Source organism: Mirounga leonina, unplaced genomic scaffold (assembly GCF_011800145.1).
Source record: "Mirounga leonina isolate KUSES-001 unplaced genomic scaffold, KU_Mleo_1.0 Mir_234, whole genome shotgun sequence".
Taxonomy (NCBI): Eukaryota; Metazoa; Chordata; class Mammalia; order Carnivora; family Phocidae; genus Mirounga; species Mirounga leonina.
Window position 1 is genome coordinate 503,364 of NW_023270620.1, and position 22,347 is coordinate 525,710.

At 37.7% G+C, this 22,347-nt stretch overlaps 1 protein-coding gene across 4 annotated transcripts in view; it reads left to right on the forward strand.

Annotated features, from left to right (window-relative positions):
- Positions 1-22,347, forward strand: part of TNIP3 (TNFAIP3 interacting protein 3) — a 100,579-nt gene that overhangs the window by 48,386 nt on the left and 29,846 nt on the right. For 3 of the 4 annotated variants that reach the window (XM_035029310.1, XM_035029307.1, XM_035029309.1), the window contains exons 1-2: positions 17,559-17,645; positions 20,872-20,952. In XM_035029310.1, the coding sequence (XP_034885201.1) occupies positions 17,580-17,645; positions 20,872-20,952 (147 nt within the window). In that variant the 5' untranslated portion in view covers positions 17,559-17,579. Of the gene's footprint in view, positions 1-1,814; positions 1,936-17,558; positions 17,646-20,871; positions 20,953-22,347 lie in introns of those variants that run through there. The other variant, XM_035029308.1, reaches the window with a different exon arrangement.

The window sequence follows — 22,347 nt, forward strand, 5'->3', positions numbered from 1 at the left end:
CAGACGGTTAAGCATCTGCCTTCGGCTCAAGTCATGATCCCAGGGTCCTGGGCTTGAGCCCCACATTGGGCTCCTTGTTCAGTGGGGAGCCTGCTTCTCTCTCTGCCTGTCACTCCCCCTGTTTGCACTCTCTTTCTCTGCCAAATATATAAATAAAATCTTAAAAAAAAAAAAAAAAGAAAATCTGGTTTAAATCTTGGTGTTACTAACTAATGGTCATGGGAAGGTGAGCAATTCATTCTGGTTCTCAGATAAATGATGCAGTTGGATTAGATTCTCCTTAAGGTAGATACACTTTGACTCTAATATAATATTTCCATTTGGTAGCAAATAATTTCTTAGGCATTTGTTCTCAAGTTAATTGCAAACATATAGCAAAAATGGTTAAGAAACAGGCTTTACATCATCATTGATAATAACAAAGACATGGAAACTACCTAACAGTCCATCAGTGATGAATAGTTAAGAAGTTGTGGCACATATATATATTAGAATTTTTTTTAAGATTTCATTTATTTATTTGAGAGAGAGAGAGAGCACGAGCAGGGAGGGAGAGGGAGAAACAGGCTCCCTGCTGAGCAGGGAGCCCAGCGTGGGGCTCAATCCCAGGACCCTAGGATCATGAACTGAGCTAAAAGCAGACGCTTAATCGACTGAGACACCCAGGCACCCCTATACAACAAACTATTAAAAGAAAAGGAAATACAACTATTTGTGAAAACATGAATGGACCTTAAAAGCATTATGCTAAGTGAAATAAGTCAGACAGAAAAAGACAAATACTATAGGTACTATGTGATCTCAATTACATGTGGAATCTAACAACAAAACAAAACAAAAAAACACAACATTAGAAAAACCCCACCAAATTCTTAGAAAAAGAGATCAGATTTGTGGTTACAAGAGGGGGTGGGGAGCACCACTGGAGGAAGGGGTTCAAAAGGTACAAATATGCAGTTATTAGATAAATAAGGGCTAGAAATGTGATGTACAGCATGATGACTAAAGCTAACACTGCTGTAGTATATATGGGAAAGTTGTTACAAGAGTAGATCCTAAGAGTTCTCATCACAAGGAGAAATGTTTCTTTCTTTTCTTTTTATTGTATCTATATGAGAAAATGGATGCTAGCTGACCCTATTGTGGTGATCATTTCACAATATATGTAAATCAAACCATCATGCCCTATGCCTTAAACTTATACAGTAGAGTATATTATTCTCTTTATTTCTCAATAGAACTGGGGGGGAAACAAAGCAAAACACACACACACACGCACACGCACACACAAAGGCTATAGATTCCTATAGATTTGAGTTTTCTCTTGACCCAGCCAGTTTTTGACTTTGCATAAATTCTTAAATTAGTTAATTTCCTAAATCCAAGTTTGCTTATCTGTAAAATGCAGGTATGGGTGATACTTCAATGGACTGTTGTGTCACTGAATAAGAAATTGAAGAAACCGTAGGTCACCTGGTTCACTGTGAGCGCTCAGTTCTGGTCATTGTTATCAGACTGTGAAAATGCCTAAACTTGTTTGTATCTTACTTTATCACTTTGTATAAATGTGCAAGTAAGTGAAAATTAAACTCCTTGAAGTGCCTAAACTTGTTTGTATCTTACTTTATCACTTTGTATAAATGTACAAGTAAGTGAAAATTAAATTCCTTAAAGTGCTCTAAAGTCACCGACTAATACAAAATGAGATCAGAGATCGGGAGATTCTAGAAAGGTGTCACTGAAAATTCATTGTACCCTTAAATAATTTTTACTTGGCTTTGTAAAATGTGTCTTTCCCATTCCCCCCTGGGCAGATGTGAAAGCATGGAGCTGGACAATAAAATCCGAGATCTGATCGAGAGGAATGCTTCTCCGGATCTTAAAGGGGCCACCGCAGTAGCCACCCCAAGTCACAGAAGTTCATGTTTTCTAAAGGTAAGAAACCACCTTTTTTCTACATTTTCTCAAAACACGCTTCAACAGTGTGTTCACCGAGAAGAATTTATGGGGACAGTCCCCAAATCATTTACAGTAATGTACTTCCTTGATGACTGAGAGGATAAAGTCAACCACTATAAAACCTCTCTTACACAGTCACTTCCTGTTACTGAGGAAACCCTTCTAGCAGAAACACTTTCCCATTTAAAGTGTGATGCCAGGCAGGCAAGTGTTGCTACAGGGAAGTGAGGACGATCTCACACTATGAAAAAGAATGTTAAGTACAGCAACATCTCTTTTTTGGGGAGGAAGTCACCCAATTTGTGTAAACCTTCTTACATTGGATTACACATGTACAATGAGTACAATTCGTTGTCCATTTTTTTTAATTAAAAAGATTAAAGATTTTATTTATTTGAGAGAGAGAGAGAGAGAGCCAGAGAGCACAAGCAGGGGGAGTGGCAGAGGGAGAAGCCGACTCCCCGCTGAGCAGGGAGCCCAATGTGGGTTCGATCCCAGGACCCTGGGATCATGACCTGAGCCAAAGGCAGACTGAGCCGAATCTGAAGACAGCTTAACTGAGCCACCCAGGTACCCTACATTGTCCTTTTTTTAAAGAAAAAACAGGCTTTCCGGATGAAGGCAGTTGTCCGACTTTGAGTTTCCTCTTATTTCCGGATACTTGTCTGTGGTGCTTCATGGAAGCAGATTGAATGACTTTCTTGAAATGCATCATAAATGACAACACGAACTCAAGCTCTGTAGTCTCCTGATTAGAAACCATCTCTAATGATCTTTTCGAAAAATATCTAACATAAATAAGTTCGACAGTATGACTGACATTTAAAAAAACTTATATAACTTCTACTTTGGTTCTTATTTCTAAAGTAACTCATGCTTACTGTGGAAAAGTTATACTAAGCATAGAGAAAACTCTAAAAATCATGTAGAGATAGATTTCCTGTGGAGTTAATGAAGCTTGGATCCCACAGACAAATATTTACTTATGTACGTAAGTTGCATTCATACATTTGTATCTTTTTCTCTTAAAGGAGGCCCTGGAATTGAATAAAGTTAAAACTTCAGACCTCACTGAACATAGATCTGTCTCTGAAATCTCCTCTTGGCCCACCACCACCAGAGAACATCTCTTAGCATTTGGGCTCTCTCTGTGTTTCTCTTTTTGTCACACACACACACACACACACACACACACACTCACGGGCACACACCCAGTTTGTTGAACCTACCTGTTTTCACTTTAAAAATATGTTGCAGATACTCCTGTATCTCTTTTTTCATGCATTTAATAAACACAGAATTGTGTGTGTTCAGTATCTATGCACTTTTTCCTGTTTAGAAACTCACTTCTCGCTGACGAAATAATATCTATTTTCTTAAAGATTTTTTTATTTTTTTTAGAGAGATAGAGCACACAAGTGGAGGGGGGAGGGGCAGAGGGAGAGAGAAAATCTCAAGCAGACTCCCCACTGAGCACAGAGCCCGGATGTGGGGCTCGATCTCACAACCCTGAGATCATGACCTGAGCCGAAATCAACAGTCAGATGCTTAACCCACTGAGCCACCCAGGCGCCCAAGTATTATCTATTTTTAAAGTTAGAATGAATGTCTGCAGATGGTTAGAGCCCCCAAAGGCTTATTTCTCCATTTCTTGTCTCACCCCCTCCTCCCAACCCTCATACATACACCTCTAACTCCCAGTTAGGATTTTCCTCCTTCATGGAAATGTATGCTTTTTTCAAGTAGCCCTCTTGTCTATTTTATGATGAGAGTTTGAATCCCCTCCAGTACCCTGATCCTCACATGCTCTGATTATCAGCCCCTGAGAACCGTTTGCTCGTGACTGACTTCCCTCCCAACTCTGTTCATTTTGTCTTCTGGATTCTTCTTCATATTCTTCCTCTTCTTCATCCTCATTGTCATCCTCTTGGTAATTAGTTTCCTCTATTTTGGGGACTTAACCAAAACTTGTTATCTTTCTTTAAGATACTGCTTCTCCCATCACTTCCCTGATGAAATTTGCTTGTTTTCCTACATACCACACATCCTGGCGAAGGACTGCAGATTTCTAGTTGATCTTTTTTTCCCTTGTGAAGTGTGAGATAAAAAAATCTAGAGAAAGTGAGAAGGTGAGAGGTGAAATCCAGTGTTTAAGGAAGTTGGGGAAGATACGGCATGGGCAGTGGGAGAAGGAAGAGGAATGAAATTTCAATGAGGTGCTGAATGGCTTTGAGGACGGAGTTGAGCTAAACAGCCACTACTTGATGATAAGATCAATCCCTCCGTGGTATTGGGCTCCTATGTCTTCAATATCCCCATCACCTTCCACCAGCTTAAAATATGCTCAGCACTCCTCCACTTATTTTATTTTATTTTATTTTATTATGTTATATTAGTCACCATGCATTCCATCATTCATTTTTGATGTAGTGTTCCATGATTCATTGTTTGCATATAAAACCCAGTGCTCCATTCAGTATGTGCCCTCTTTAATACCCATCACCAGGCTAACACATCCCCCCACCCTCCTCCCCTCTAAAACCTTCAGTTTGTTTCTCAGAGTCCATAGTCTCTCATGGTTTGTCTCCCCCTCCAATTTCTCCCCCTTCATTTTTCCTTCCTACTATCTTCTTTTTTTTTAAACATATAATGTATTATTTTTTCAGAGGTACAGGTCTGTGATTCATCAGTCTTACACAATTCACAGCGCTCACCATAGCACATACCCTCCCCAAGGTCCATCACCCAGCCACCCTATCCCTCCCACCCCGCACCACTCCAGCAACCCTCAGTTGTTTTTTGAGATTAAGAGTCTCTTATGGTTTGTCTCCCTCTCTGGTTTCATCTTGTTTCATTTTTTAACTCCCTTTCCCTATGGCCCTCTGTCTTGTTTCACAAATGCCTCATATCAGTGAGATCATATGATACTTCTCTTTCTCTGATTGACTTATTTAGCTTAGCATAATACCCTCTAGTTCCATCCACTTCGTTGCAAATGACAAGATTTCATTTTTGATGGCTGCATAATATTCCATTATATATATACCACATCTTCTTTATCCATTCATCTGTTGATGGACATCTTGGCTCTTTCCATAGTTTAGCACTCCTCCACTTTTAAACATATGTGAGATCCCATATTATTTTATTGGTAATGTTCTAACTTATTCTTGTGCATCATAGCCAAGCTTATTAATCAGGGCATCCAAAGATTTTTGGCCCCTTATCACATCACTAATAAGTTCTGCCTTGAAAAATCCAGTGGTCATTTTGCATCTGATTTTTCACTTGTCCTCTCATATGCATTTTATGCTATTTACTAATTCAACCTTTTAAAAATACCTTTCTCCATCAACAGCTATAAAATCAATCTCCCATCACCCCCATACACACACCTTTTTTTTGCTCCGATCTTCCCTCCTCATTCACCTTCACTGGCTTCACTTACATAACGGGCCTGTGTCGTATCAGCATTGCCCAAAGATCTATACGTAGCCCTTTACTCATTAAACTACAAAATATATGCCAATGACTCCACACACATATAACTTCCTAAACTTGGAGTTCTTTTCTACATGCACATCAGTTTCACTCAGTAGTTGCAAAAGTGAATTCAACATCTTTCCTGTTAAAACTGCTTGCTTCTTCCCCTCTATATTTCCTGCATTAGTGAATGGATCATTATTCATCCAGTTATCCAAATTCGGGTATAGTCCTAGATTCCTCCAGGGCTACCAAGCTGCCCAACTCCAGGAGACATTCATAGAATAATGCCAACCTTCACCCTGGACCCCCAGGTTCTTGTCTCTTCCACCTTCGTAAAATCTTTGGACTTTGTCTCTTTTCCTTCACTCTTCCTACTGTGCCAAAGTTTGGATATTCATTATCTCTTGCCTAGACTATCCCCAGGAGATGCCTAGTTGCCCTTCTTAAGTTTTGCTCCACATTAATTCGTATTTACCAACATCTTGCTAATGTGCAAGTGCTTAGAACCAAAAAGTAGACTTCCTTACCTACATCATAAAGTCCAAATGCCTTGGCTTAATATATAAAATCCTCCAGGGTCTAGTCCCTGCTCACAGTTAGAATAAAATAGTAGGGAGAGAATCTAATATTTGTAAGTTAACTACCATAACAGGTATGGAAGTATTTTATATTATGTTTGATATCTATAACAACACTTAAGTTTGGCTATCTTTATCCTCATTTTCCGGATTCCCTTTTTCTGGCTCCATGGTGTGAGGTGGGAGATTCAGAGTAGGTTCTGGGAGTGGGGAAATTCTTTCTTGTGGCTTTTGCCCCACTTTTATCTTCTCAAAAGTGTTTCAGACCCAGAAGGGAACATAACCCTCCCATTTCATAAAGGGGAAACTGAGACATTGAGGAACATGCTTTTGGATATGGTTCTTGCGGCTTCTATTTGAGCCACTTCAGGGTCCCAGCGCTCCTGTCACCCTCTTGTCATCCTCTGGTCTAAGACAGGGTCAGAATGTGTGACTCTTCCCCAATAAAATATTTGACAAAGACAAAAAAAGCCTGTGCTTTTACTCTCTCTCTCTAAGAAAAGTTCCCCAGGAACAACCCCTGGGAGTCTCTCTGCATCCCAATAGACTTCAAGCATTTCTTTCTCAATTGTCCTCTGAAGGTATCTTCAAATATTTGATCGCTTGACACAGTTTAGTTTCCAGTTGGAATCTCAGCTGAATTACTATTTACCCAATAGCACTCTACAGGAGGGAATCCTGCATTCAAAACAAAACAAAAACTTTTGCATTCTCACTGAGATATCGATAGGACTGAAAAAAGTATAAGAAAATTTATTTTTGGTGTAAAACAAGGGTGAGCCAATGACAGAGAGACTGTGGAGGGTGTCTCTCATTTTCCACTGAATGAAGTAACCATAAGAACAGTACAGTAGACTCCCTTTCCAAGGGCAGAAAATGCATTTCTTTATAACTTAAGAGATGGAAAAAGTGTAGCTGAATGAAAGAGATATGATTTGATGAAAGGGCCTGAGACATATGTCAAGTTCCCTTTTTTGCTCAACTACCTTTGCCAAGAATAAGTAAAGAGGGAGAAAGACTATAAGAGAAAATGAACAGACTTACTCATTGCTGTGAGGAAACAGAAAAACATTATTGACAGACATGAGGAACTCCATCAGTATGAGAGCATTCCTTAATATTCTGGGAGAGTTGAAATAGACAGTTGGCCAACAAAGAGCGTTGAATGTCTTGTAGACAAAACAAGAATAACTGCCTAAGTGAGGGGTGCCTGAGTGGCTCAGTCAGTTAAGCCTCTGACTCAGTTTCAACTCAAGTCATGATCTCATGGGTTGTGAGATCAAGCCCTGAGTGGGGCTCCATGCTCAGCGGGGAGTCTGCTTGAGATTCTCTCTGTCCCTCCCCCAACTAACATGTGTGCATGCACTCTCTCTCAAATAAATAAATAAATCTTTAAAACAAAATTGTCTATGTGAGAATAATATTCAAATTCCAAAATGAATGTTAAATAGAAGTGACACTAAACGAAGACATGGTCCTAATACTATGAGAAAATTAATATATGAACATTAATTTGTGACCCTGTAATTGTAGGTCTTGAAATACAAAAGAAAGTGAGAGGAAATTTTAAATGTATTTTTTGGACGAATACATTTCCAGTAATTCTTGGAAATAAAGATGCAACTTGGGAGTAAGAAGAAAAACTTCAAATTTTAAGAAGATCCACTAGAACTGAATTTGCTTAAGAAGCTTGTCTTGTATTTGGATTCTTTTTTTTTTTTTTTCTGATTTTAAATAAGAGGCAGTACCTGAAATTGGCTTTTAATAACTTTGGCCCACAAGTTGAGGGAGGATTTCCCAGTAACTGAGGACAAATTCTAGATCTGGACATTCTTCCCAACATAAAAAGCCCTGGGAAAATTCTTTTGATGATTCAGAGAGTGATATAAACTTATGACACTTGGAAAGATTATAAAGGAAAAACTTCCTGCAAACTACAGTAAGTTGACACACGTTTTCTGTAACCACATTGTTGAAAAAAAATTAGTTTCCCTTTCCTTGTTTCCTTTTTTTTTAAGGCAAGCTAGTATTCTTTATCAAAATGTAATTTTGATGATCAAAATATTGTTTTCTAATTTGTAACATGGATTGTGATAAAAATATAAAGTGAGTGAAAATGTGAAAGCATTTTGTAAATTTAAAGGGCTAAATGAGCATAGCCATCATCACCATCATCATCTTCTTCTTCATTATTTTTATGCTAGTAGGATGAGTTTGAGCCCCCCAATTTTTTCGTATATTTTTCTCATATAATGACTAGCTTCTTCTTTGAATCCCATTATCTAATTCCAGCAGTGATGACTGTGTAATTTTTTCTAAGATGTATTTATATATTTTAGGGGGTGAGGGTCAGAGGGAGAGGGAGAAAGAGAATCTCAAGCAGGCTCCTCACTAAGCATGGAGCCTGACGTGGGGCTCGATCTTATCACCCTGAGATCATGACCTGAGCCAAAACCAAGAGTTGGATACCTAACTGACTGAGCCACCCAGGCACCCCTCCAGCATCATCTTTATATGCACATGCGTTTTCTTAATTATACATAGTTATAGTTTTTTATTTAAAAACAGTATCCAAATCTATGCATGTGATGTTGGTATGTATTGTCTCAGGAAGAAAGTAGTCTCTTTTACCTGAAATGTCCAAGCTAATTCCTTGTTGATTACAAAATGACACAGAAACATTTCCATCCTCAATGGAGTGGTCCCTCGGATCCTCAGATTTATATTCAAAAACCAGAAAATATGTGAAAGACATGTCTGTTTTGTTCATCTTTATATCCCTATAGTTAGCACAATACCCAATCCATAGCCCATAATCAATAAATATTTGTTGCAAGAATGTGTACATGAATGAAGGTGAGGTCAACACATGAGCAAAGTACGAGAAAAGTAAAGTGATCTGCATTGATATAGAGTGATACGGAATTAATGTCCTTACTGAGAAGAGAAAAAAACTTTTTAATTCAAGTAGGATTATAGTTTTTGGAAGCTAGTTATTCGTAGTAGAAATTAATCTCTAGGCAAGTGGTGGTGGAAATTGGTAAGATTTTGTTTGGATATGATCTCCGAGGTCAAGCCAATTCATATCGAGCCCTCAAGAAAGCTCAATGACCTTGAAATTTTCCTGATTTCTATTCCTTAATGGCTCAGGCTCCTGCATGATGTTTTGTCCAATAATTTTCAGCTGTGTTATTTGTATCTTCCCCATATAGATAAAAAGGTTCTTTGTGGGGAATAAACATAGGGGGCTAAGTGAACTCCGGTATGGGTTCAGCTACCCACTTGTCATGCAATGACCATGGGCATGTCACTTAACATCTCTGAATTTAAACTTAATCCTTGTTACCTTCAAAGATAACTTTCCTGAAACCTCATAGGGCTGTTATGAGGTTCAAATTAAAGCAAATAAAATGTTCTGAACCACAGAACTCATGTGTGCAAAAGTATGTATTTTTTTGTTTTCTAAACTGAATTTAGTTTCAGTCTAGGACCCCCATCCTATCTCTTAAAAGATAATGTAGTCTGCTTGGCTACAGGGAATGTCAGCCACTTCATTGTTTTCTCCAGCAATTTGTATTGCAGGACTTCTCTCCTCTCCCTCCTTCTCCCCATAATGGCCCATAAGGTCTGTGAAGCAGATTTTGTGAAGTAATCCAGGTGGAATAGGATTGTCAGATGTAGCAAATAAAAATCTAGGATACCAAGTTAACTCTGAATTTCAGACAAACAAGAAAATATTGCATGGGACATACTTACACACACACACAAAAAAGTATACCTTGAATCCAAATTTATCTGGATGTCCTGTATTTTTCTGGAAACTTTAGGGTGAAGGCACTTAGGCCACAATAATCCACCATCTTACAATGCCATTGGCACTAATGTAAACTCCAAGAGGAGTTTGGTCTTCTCATTGGCCCATAACCTCACTAGAAGTCACTAAGCTTCCATGTCACTCATTTCACTTCCTATCCTCAGGGACATATGGTAAATACTGCATCCTTCTCAGTTAACCACTTTTGCATTCTTCTCAGGAATTTAGGAAATTTCTGGTTCTGCTTCCACAGCACTCTGGGATTGAGCTGTCTCAGGACCTAGACATGCCACAAAGTCTCAGCTGGGTACCACGGTGGTATAGTTGGATAGATGATGGATGAGTCCCCAAAAGTAGGGGAGTAGGGCTCCATTTCTTCATGAGCCCTCACAACCATCCAGATACTCTTTTTCCCTGATCTTTTCTCATTTTCCCTCAGGCCATGAAACCTTGAAATCGATTCTTCAATGAGGGAGTGGGGGTAGAAGAAATAGGAAAATGTTATATTGACTTTTCATCTACCATCTTTTCTATCAGTTGTTAATGGCTTAAGGTTTATTGCCTGGATTCTGATTTTTTCTCATTTTGTTCTGAAAATTTCAAATATATAGCCAAGTTGAAAGGATTTTATGACATACACCTGTATGTCTACCACCTAAATGTTGCCACCAACATTTTATTATACTTCCTATCTACCTACTCACCCCTCCTTGTATGCATCAATCCGTGTTATTTTTTGAGGCATTTCAAAATAAACTGCACAAGTGGAATTAGTCTTTAGAAATTCTTTTAAAGGTAATTTTCAGAAAAAAAAAATTAGCTTTTGCAATTCAAAGCTTTGGTTTTCAAGATGGTCCCTAGAGTTTGGAGAGTCTGTTTTGAAAATCAAAGGTTAGGGATGCCTGGGTGGCTCAATCAGTTAAGCGTCTGCCTTCAACTCAGGTCATGATCCCAAGGTCCTGGGATGGAGCCCCTCAACAGGCTCCCTGCTCATTGGGGAGCCTGCTTCTCCCTCTGCCTGCCACTCCCCCTGCTTGTGCTCTCTCTCTCTGACAAGTAAATAAATAAAATCTTTAAAAAAAAAAAGAAAAGAAAAAGAAAATCAAAGTTTGAACAGGGACTGTTTTTCTCTTTGCATTCAATGGCAAACTTAATCAGCCCTGGAGGCAAAAGATATCATTAACCAAGCAAAGAAAGGATGAGTTACATAAAACAAAGAGCAGTGCCTATCTGGAAGGATCATGAGTTAATACTTCAAGATATTAACTTATCTCATAAGATGTAATAAAGCACGGTGCAAATGTAAGAAATGTTATTGAAGACCACATTTATGCCTTTTAAAAATTCCCCCATAGCATGTACAATTATTTATATTGTTTATTTATTAAATAGTAGCCAAAATTAAGAGAAAAAAATTTTAAATCAGGATTTGTATGGAGGCAAATATATAGAGAGAATCATATAACCAAAATACGGAAGGGTAAAATATTTACCTATAAAAAGAATAAAAAGAAAGTACCCAGAACTAGAACAGTTTTTTAAAAATGGGTTGATACTCCTACTCGATCTCTTTTGATTTGGAGACAGAATATATAGCTTTGTGTATCACTGTGTTCATTCTCCTCTGGGCTGTATTCTTAGAAGCAGAGGTGTGCTACGATTTCCTACTGAAGAGTCATGCATAAACAGATACATTCAATAAAAATATATGGTATCACTACTCTGAACTCTGAATGTACTGTGTTAATTCCCAATGTTCAAGTGATAAATATTGACCCTACCTTCAAGAAGTTTCCAGCCTCTCAGAAGAGAAGGGTACATAAAATTAATGACTGTTTTACTGTAAATGCTGGAATTGATGCCTCACAAAGCACCCTGGGACCACAAAGGAGGAAATAACTAACTGCTCTGAAGAACCAGGGGAGCCTTCAAGGGAGGGCTGATGGTCCAGCTGGCTCAGATTGTTAGCTGCTTTGTGTAGTGCTGAGAAATCTTCAGATGTGGAAGTCACATAAAGTCTGCAATTTCACAAAGACTACAGACTAGTCAGCAGAAACCAATTTGCCCTAGGATCCTAGGATGTACCTGATTAATTAAAACTAGAAGTGTATAGTGGGAACAGACTTCAAGCAACATTCTAAATTTCCTGAAAGAATTGCTTCAGAGTTAGAAGCTGGAGGGTCAAAAGTGTATATCTCCCCCATGATGGTATAGAATTTGGGACACCTCTCTCACCTGACTCTCCTAGTCCAAGCCCAAATTTGGGGTCTGAAAGGAGAGGTGATTTCCTAGTTTGGAGGCTAAAAAGTTGAAGGTTTTGATCCTTAGATCGTTTATAATCTCTTAAGAAGATAGCTGAATCAGTAACATTCTTGATTTAGTTTTGGGTAAAGAGGAAGCTTTATGTGTGTCTATAAGCATTATGTGTACTTGAGTAGGCACTAAAACAATTGGCATGATCTTAGATTTGAGAAATATGGAATGAACACAACAGACACAAATTATTATCAATGGAGTTTACATTCTAATGGTGGGAAGCAACAAAGAAGAAAAATCTATGGCATGTTATATATAGCAGTATGGAAAGATACAGCAGGGAAGGTAGATAGAAAGTTGGTATGGAGAGCAACTTTAAATCGGGAGGTCAGGTAGGAACTCAAGAAACGGGACATTTAAGCAATCACCTGTTGAAGGTGGTGGGGTGTGCCGTGTGGATATCTAGGGGAAAGATAGTTCTCAGCAGTGAGAACAAGGAACGTGCATGCCAGGTTCATGGAGCAGCAATGTGGACAGGACACAGAGCAGAGTGAGCAGAGGGAAGAAGAGTAAGAAAGAACTCAGAGAAGGACAGCCAAGAGCCTTGTGGGTTACTCTGTGGAGTTCTACTTTCACTCTGAGTGAGATGAGGAGTCACTGAAAGGTTTTGTGCAGAGGGGTGTCATGAAATGACATATTTTTAAAGACTCCCAATAGCTCCTATTATGATAATAGATGGCGGGGGGGGAGCAAGAGCGGAAACACAGAGGCTGTTAAGTTATTGCACCTAAGGGATGAGTGTGGCTTGATCAGTCCAAAGCTGCTAAACACTTTGCCCAAGGTCACATAACTAGTAAATATGGAAGCAGGATATGACACAGAGACAGATTTCAGCCACGACTGGACGTTCTCTAAAAATTTGCAAGTGAATAAAATCAGGATACAAACACTAAAGTTCCCATTTTGAAAATGTTATCAAAAGGTATGTTTATTTCACCTTGCCACTCTCTCATTGAATTAGGAAGCCTCTAGGCTCTTGGGCCAATGTGCCGCTCTCCTTTCCGGGATACTTTCAAAATGCCTACAAAATGTTCAGATAAATTGGATATAGGTTGTGAGAGAAAGAGGAACCAAATATATCACTCCAAGATTTGTAATATAGAGCATGAAAGTTGCCATTGACTGTGATGGGGAAGACAAGTTTTATGGGGAAGATCAGGAAATAGGTTTTATACAAGTGGAGAAGGAGGTGCATCCAAATAGAAATGACAAGTGTGTGACCAATATCAGAGTGTGACTGGTTCGTTCTGAGCGCCGTAGACAAACTGACTGTTAAATATTTGGATTACCACAAGCCTTTAAATATTTCAAATATTATTTTTGATGATATCTATTAAGTGGTATTGCAGTTGTCAACCTCGCTCATTTGGTACATAATGCATATATCCAGGTTTCTTTTTAGTGAAAAAGATACTTTGATCATGTAAAATTCCTTTTCTCAAGGGTCTTCAGTGGCTCCATAGCCTACGCAATAAAGTCAAAATTTCTTCATGTGAAATGTACAGCCTTTCACAATTTGATCCAAATCAACTTTAGATGAGCTCTACTTTAGTTACATTGGGCTTGTTAGAATCCTTCATACTTAGGCTTGTCCACCTCCGTTCTGTTTATGTTGCTCTCATTACAGCAATATACCTCAGATTTCACCACCTCTCAAAATCCAATCCACCCTTCAAGGCCCAGCAGAAAGTGGGGCTCCTTCCATAACAATTAAGGCTGAGAATGAGCTCTCTATCCTCTGGATCCTCACAGGCAGCTGTGTGGGTGCACACGTGTATGTGTGTATACAGTAATTTCATTAGAAGCAGGGACCTTAGCTTATTTTCCTTTGGCATCCATTCAGTGCCAAGTATGAAACCTAAATGACTGATAGCCCTTTCCTTTTTTCGTATCATTTGTAGCACAAATAATTTGATCAATATCCGTGTCTTTAAGGTCATATTATTATTAATATCTAAGCTTTTATATGTATTATCATAGATAGCAAGGAGGACACCATTGTGCCCCTGGAGGAGGACACTGTTACTATTCTTATTTTACAAATGTGGAAGTTGAGAGATGCCTGGGTGGTTAAGTGTCTGTCTTTGGCTCAGGTCGTGATCCCAGAGTCCTGGAATTGAGTCCTGCATTGGGCTCCTTGCTCAGTGAGGAGCCTGCTTATCCCTCTGCTTGTGCTCTGTCTCTCTCTCTCTCTCTCTGACAAATAAATAAATAAAATCCTTAAAAAAATTAAAAAATTAAAATTTGATCCAAATTAAAATTTAAAAAAAAATTAAAAAACAAAAAACAACAAATGTGGAACTTGAGCCTCAGAGGCCTTAGGGATCGTGCACAAAGTCACAAGCAGTGAATGGTAGAGCCAAGTTATGAATCCAGATGAGCTGACTCCAGTCAGACCTTTGCATCCCCAGTCGATGTTCTCAGTCCTGCCTGGATAGCTCACTTACCTAAAAATTCATGCAGTTTCAGGAAGCAAAGTATGATGTCAACCCTCATTCTAAAAGGATAGTAAAAACAAACAAACAAACAAACAAACAAAACCCCACCATGTTTATTTTACCTGACAAAGAACGCCTCCAAGCATTTATGGAAATGTGACCATCTGTCTTAGACTAGTTTTGAGAGAATTATCATCAACTTAAATGAGAGTGACTGGTATTTCCTTGGTCCTTTTTCTTCACCATATCTCTCTTTGTTCATTATTTTCCTCTGTGTAATATTTTAGTCACTTGAGAAATGAGGACATTTCAGAATCCTCTTGGAAACATGGAGTGACATGTCTTCTCCTCTGAGGGTTATAGCAGCTAGTAAGACTTGTCACGAAACAAAGTTTGACTACAAGCCAGACTCGAACATGGCTCATGTGAGAAGGCTGGAGATGAGGTAAAGAGGGCATGTATAACAGAAAATATCCGCTTATTTCTCAGGCTGTCCTAATGTAAGTGCCTTTTTTCTCAAACCAAACTTGGGGTTCTCCAGAAGAATTGTTGTTAATTCATAAATTACCACACGGATCTCTGGAGCTAATGGAAAATCTATTTGCTGTTAAACTGCATAGCAGAAGAGGCAAAGGAATTGTAATGAAAAATGCAAAAATAGAGGATTTCCATTCCATAGAAGCCACCACACCAGGCTGTGCTGCAAGAATGAGGGTGCGTCGGGATAGCTGTACAGAGGAGACCCAAAAGCCACCAAGGCCAAGGACAGCAATTTCTGGCAAGAAATGTTCTTCCAACCTCTCCTCTAGGTTAATGTTACCACATCCACTGGGTTTATGATTACCAAATACACAGATAAGGCTGAAGGGAACCTTGAACAATATACATGTAACTGTGTTGTGGGGGAGGAGACTAGGAAGAAAATATTTTCATGCTATAGTTTGTTTTTTCTTTTTTGATGAGCAGGTTTTAGTGTTAACGAAGTGTCAGTCTCCAGAAATCTCCGCTTATAGCCCCTAAAATCAGATCATATGTAAGTCATAACTCTTCTTTTAGAAATCTGAACAATTTTTTTTTTTTAAGATTTTATTTATTTATTTGACAGAGAGAGACACAGTGAGAGAGGGAACACAAGCAGGGGGAGTGGGAGAGGGAGAAGCAGGCTCCCTGCAGAGCAGGGAGCCCGACGCGGGACTCGATCCCAGGACCCTGGGACCACGACCTGAGCCGAAGGCAGACGCTCAACCGACTGAGCCACCCAGGCGCCCTAGAAATCTGAACAATTTGATTCCCACCTGCATTTTTGGATATTGCCTGAAGGAAACATCACTCCATTTCACTCGAGTGTACCCCCAAGACAGACCAAGAACCCAGCAGAAAACAAAACCATGTACACATACACACGCACAGCAAAAAAAATCTATAAATTTGGCATGTAGGTATATATCAATTTATTCATTCAGCCGAACGTGTTGAACACCTGCTATGTGTCACAGTGCTGTAGGTACAGAGGTGACCGTGCAAATATGTAAATAAACTATTATAAATACTAAGTAAGGGCTCTGCTTGGTTGGTAAAAGGAGGTCAAATAAGGTCATGGGCAAGAGAAGTATTAGCCAGGTTTTCCAGGTCAGCTGGTTGGAAGGGGCCCAGAGGTGGGAATGTTCTGGGCAGAGAAAGCAGCATGTATTAGACACATGGCTTTTTTTCAGGAAATGAAGGGGATTCAGGATGGCTGGAGCACAGGAAGAGTTGGGAAGTGGTAGAAGATATGAAAGAGAAAAGGGACAGCCAAATCTTGGGCACCCATTATTCTCTTTTAAAGAGTTTGAATTTCAGGAGTTTTAGGATTTATCCCACATATAAGGGACTATCTCATGGAAGGTGTAAAGAAAAATGTAAATTCAGTATATGTAAATGTAATTAAAATGTAAATGTAATTAAAATGTAAAATGTAAATGTAAATTGACTGTAAATTCTTTCTTCTCTTCCTTCAGCAACACATTCTTTGCTTTCTGTATTCTTGGCTCTTTTTTGCTCCCTCTCCTCCAAGTCCAGAATGAAGTCTTGTGCTCTATCATGACCCATTTGTATAGCTCCAATCATCCATCTTTTCACGCTTTTATCTGCACGACCCAGTATTCCATTACCTCAATGCCCTGTAAAATGATGAGTCAACTAGTTAACACTAAAATGTTAGTGAAAAACAACAACAACAACAAAAAACAAAACATAACAAAAAAAACATTGAACTGCAAATGAATCATGGAGAAAATCTGGACTTGACCTATGGAAAACAGAGTCTTAAACTTGAGAACTGAGTTTAAACTTTCTACCAATATAAAGGATAAGCTTTGCAAACAATGCCCGTTTTTGTTGTAATGAATTTACTCTTTTAGTTCCATAGGAATTGTAGAACTTACAGAACTGTGTATGATTCAATAAGTTCTACACGGCTCACCTCACAGTTAGAAGGCATTGCCAGAAAATCTTGCCTTTAGGGAAGCAAGTAACCGATTGTCGGAAGTCAACAGTTACTTAATTCTCTGGGAAATACAATGAAGTTATGGCAGTTTGGCTACTGAGGAAAGACTTGGTTTGCCCAGGCTTTCTGTGGTAACTTCCTCCTCCAGTGGGAGAAACTGCCAGTAAAGGAAGAATGACTATTTACTTACCATAGGCAAGGCTAATAGGTCCGTCTTAGTCACAGCCTGCCTCCTTGAGACATCCTGGGAAATCCCTATCTGGAACAGAAGAAAAGTTAAAATCACAGATGCTGTGCTTATGACCTTATTCTGTGTAAATCATATACGGAGTCACTTCTGTTCATTTGTAATGAAAAACTATTGCTGTTATTTTCTATCATGAGTTAACTGTGTGGTCTTTTTAAAATTTTATATATTTGATCTCACTTTAAAAGATACCGCAGGAGACCTTTTCTTTCTCTTTATCTTTCTGTCTTCCAAGACTCCAGGAAAAACAGCTTCCATGGCACATTTTGTGCAGGACACAACTAGAATGAGTGCTGCAGAAGGTTCTACGGAGCATGCAGAGGTAAGAACACATTTCTAGGGGATGAATTGACCATATCTAGCATCAATTGCACTTCTCATGGTTAATTATGCAATGATGAATAAGAGTAGAAATGGCTAGTTCACTTTATTTAGATAATATCTGCTATGTATTTTTGATCAATGTTATTTAACAAAGAAAAAGTATCTGGGTGACCATTGCATTTCCTCTGATCCCTCTGAGCTACCTTTCTTCTTTTACGAACTGAGATTAAATCTTGTCCAAAGTCTTTACAACTCCCCAGTTCTGTGGGCTCCATATTTTGCTCTTGATTTAGAGGAATTTGGTTCAATGTAAAATTTAAAAAAGAATATTGGTGTAGTTGGAAATAGAACATATTATAGCAAAAGAGTAGCCATAGTAAAATATTTATGTATGTACAATTAATACCACAGTTTTTGTTGGGTTACTGGTTACTGCAACAGATACTCACTTACTGAATGAATGAATGAGTGAATGAATGAATGAAAATGCTTTCTTAAAGTTCTTTTTAGAGATAACCGAGGTATAATAGCAAACTAAATGGAACTCTTTTGTTTATTTAGGTATTTAATTTAGCAGTGTCAGAATTTGAATATCTTAGAAGTTGGTTTTGGTGTTATGGTAAATGAGAGGCAAATATCCAGATACTTTAAGCACAGATTACACTATACAAGGAATAACTGTTCTGTTAGTGGGTCATTAGTAGAACCAATGACTAAAATCTTTGTTATTCATTGAAGCATCAGATACCTTCCTTAGCAATTGGAAAACCAAGCAAATACAAATGGAAAATTCTCCCAAAACTTTGTGTTTGATTGACTTTTGCTTCATTTTTAATACATACCTGAGACATATGAACCATGGTAACATGTTGATTAATCTCCAGAGAAACCCCTGGTGATACATTTATGGCTTATAAGCAATTCCTATTACTGTGCTTTCTCTCTTTCTTGCAGATTTAGTATCTGCAATTCAGTAACTCTTATTTATAAAATAAAAATCAAAGTCCAAATGTTTTACAATTTCTTTCCAGAGAAAATGATATATGGCAAAAATTGCACACTATTTAATTACTCTTAATCTGGTTTCCCAGAAGACTAGGTCATACAAATATTTCCTGCTCACAGAGTTTTTTTGTCTATATCACAAATAGAGAGGAGACTTTTTGAGGACACCAAATCTGTGCCTCCAAGCATGGTCTGGAATAGGGGAAACTTGAACTTCAGTATGAACCACTGTAGCCTCTGAAATTTATTAAAAATAGAGATGGGATAAACAGGCTGAGCACAGAGGATTTTTAGGGCAGTGAAACTATTCTGTATGATACCATAATGTCATTATACATTTATTCAAATTCATAGAATGTACATACCAAGAATGCACCCTGATGTAAATTATGGATTTGGGCGATGTGTCAGTAGAGGTTCAATTGTAAGAAATGCACCGCTCTTGTGGGAGATGTTGATAATGTGTATGTAGGTATGGGGGAAGCAGGCACATGGGAAATCTCTGTACTTTCCACTAGATTTTGCTGTGAACCTAAAACTGCTCTAAAAAATAGTTTATTAAGAAGGAAATGGAGGTGCTATGACTCCCTTTTCAGAAATTCCGTTTCAGTGTTCACAGTGTTCAGTGCCCTATGTTTAGCAAGCTCCCACAGTGACTTTTTTGTGTTCTTGTACTAAGAACCACTGGTTTGGAATCTGGTCTCACTGCACCTCTGCTTTGCCGAGCTCAGGACACCCTAAATACAGTTGGCTCACAGCATCTAATACTCAGTCTGTTCTGATGCAGAATGAGTCTAGACTTACTAAAAAAGGGAAAGCCCAATTATAAGACCCAACATATTGTCACCTGGGCTTTGATGTTACTTCTGGAACTCAGCCAAATCAGCTTCTTGAGGTCAGAAGCAAGTATAATAATTCTGAATTTATTGACCCACAGAAGAATATCTCTTTTAGAATGTGGTCTTAATTGTACATGGGTCTGAATAAGAAGAAGCTAAGAAAACTAAGAACAGCATCTATAGAGATATAAATTATCCTCTAGACCTAAAATGTTGAGTGAGACATAGATAAGTAGAGAAAAAATAGAATAGTTTTATGAATCATTTCTAATGAAAAAAGTCCTTGAAATCCCATGATGATTGTAAAAGAACACTTCCTATAAATGTTTTTGGCAAAAGCCAACACACTTTGAAAATATTTAATTGTTTGTGAATATCTGTAAATTTCCATAACTATTGAGCCTAAAACTGAATAGCAGACTTAGGACTATCCTCATCACCAGATTCGTTGTATTGTTTATGTGACTCAGAGATGAGATGGTAACAAGACTATTGAGTTAGTATAGAGAAAACAGCACTTAAGTGAACTTTGTTGGTGGTCCATTTAGACAGATGGCCCACAGTTTCCAGAGCTTTTGTGCTTTCTTTAAATAAATACCCCCAATGCTTCGGGAAAAAAAAAAAAAAAGGCTGAAAAGAAAGGTGGTTAACTTTTTTGCTGTGCCAATGATTTATTATTTATCTAGACTTATAACCTACTGGCTTTATTCAAAGGGCTGGTTAAAATTACACAATACCAGATAATCTATGCCAACCTTTCTATAACATAATTGTATGAGGTCATTGAGGTAGATAATTTATTATAGTCTTAGAATCAATTTGCTGCCTTTTAGTTATATGTATTGGTCTTTTTCTCTTGATGGTTCTATCGTTCCTCTGACTTTTGCCAGGGCCACTCTTCAGATATGGACACATCTACAGAAATGACTTTTTAGAAATGTTTATTACTTAATATAAATACCCAAAATATATCCATAAAACCTACCTGATTTCTATAAGAATTATACTCTTAATTTCCATTTTTTTGGTTTTGGTTTTGGTTTTTTTGGAAAAGGGTTTTAATCCAAACTCATGAAATCCTAATTTCTCATTTGCCCATTGTATAGATACATTTGTAATTTATTAGAGGATTATTTTGTTAATTACTTCATATAAAGGAATCTGAAACATAATATAAATCTTACCCATCAACAGGTCTCGATGAGGGACTATGGTGTAAGGGTTGATACTGCTAGAATAGATATTTTTATGAATCACAACAGGAGAGCTGGTCAAATGCATGGAGTTTGTGAAGGACAATATTTCGCCTGCTTATGTTATAGACTATTTTATTTCACTCTTTTTTTTTTCTTTTCTTTCTTTTTTTTTTTTTTTTTTCAGTGTGATCAATCATCAAGCAGAAATAACTTGACAAATTCTCTTGAACAAAAGATAAGGTGCTTGGAAAAACAGAGAAAAGAGGTAATTTAGAAATACTAGTTGAAGCAACATGTACCATGATTTAATACTAAGAATAAGATAGAATGTATATCTAGAGTCTTTTATTTTTGTTCTTGGGTCACAGTATTTATCTCTAGGATACTGGACAGTATTATTTTGAGAGCGAGTGCTTTCTTCTCACTCACCTATGTTTCTCTTACTCAGTCTCTCAGTTTTTGTGTAAATGAGTGAAAAACGACAAGTCATAAATCGGATAATCATAATCTTAATTTGCTCAAAACTTCGATGTTCCTCCACATGGACTACGGGAGCTTATCACCTGTTCCATTATGCCTTGGAACCTGACACACCTTGAGACTGAAACTGTCACAGGCTTTTAAGTGTAATTGACTTAGGTGTTATGACTTCATGAGCTGGGCATCCAACCACATAGGGGTTAAGGAGCATTATCATAAAAAAAAATGTTTCTTTCTCAAATGTCATTAGGGATGTGATGGATGTTATTTTGAGTTCTGTTTTTCTCCGTTTAATGAATGCTAGAACCTCTATCCTTCTTGACAGATGAAGAGGTGAAAAGTGTAACAATTTTAGCACTGTGTATGTTATCAATTTTTAAATTACTTTTCTAAACCACTATACAGGTTATATCCTTCATGTCTTCTCAATGGTGCCTTCTACTCCTCGTTGATACTGCATAAAATATTGTGCCCTTCTGGAAAATTACTGAACGATAGCAGAGTAATGTCACCATAGCATAGAAATGTTAATCCTTAAATGCCAACAGATCAGATATCCTTATATAGTAATATTATATAGTCTATACTAAATACCCATATCTATTTCCAGCATAAGATTTACCTAGTGACTGCCTGTCTGGATTAGATATTTTGTTTTATAATTAGGAGAATATCTTGCTTCCTTTTAGTCATTGTGACTATCTTCTTGATCTCTGTCCCATATTGAAAGTGTTGGAATTTCTCTTAATGTAGGAAGTTACAGACTTCCCTTACAAGAAAACTAAAACACAGGTCATAGTGTTTTTTCTTCCTTTTATCTAGCACATAATTTTAAAGCTTTCAAATTGCAGGCTAAATTATTTCTAAATATTGCCTTATGGTAAAACTATTATTCCTTGAAAATCTATACTTTGAAAAAGGTGATATTATCCATTCATTGAGTATACATTACAAATCATGCATTGATTTTAAGAAGCACTATATTGCAAGCTCTTGGTGATCAGTTATTGTGATTTGGAATTTGTTAATATAAATTCTGCTTTTAAAAAGCTAGAAGAAATATTTCATTATATTAAACAATGTAAGCACATAGAAAAATATGGAAAGGTTTGAAAAAAGACGCTTCATATATTAATAAATCTTACAGAAAACCATCAATACTCACAAATTTTTACTGGAT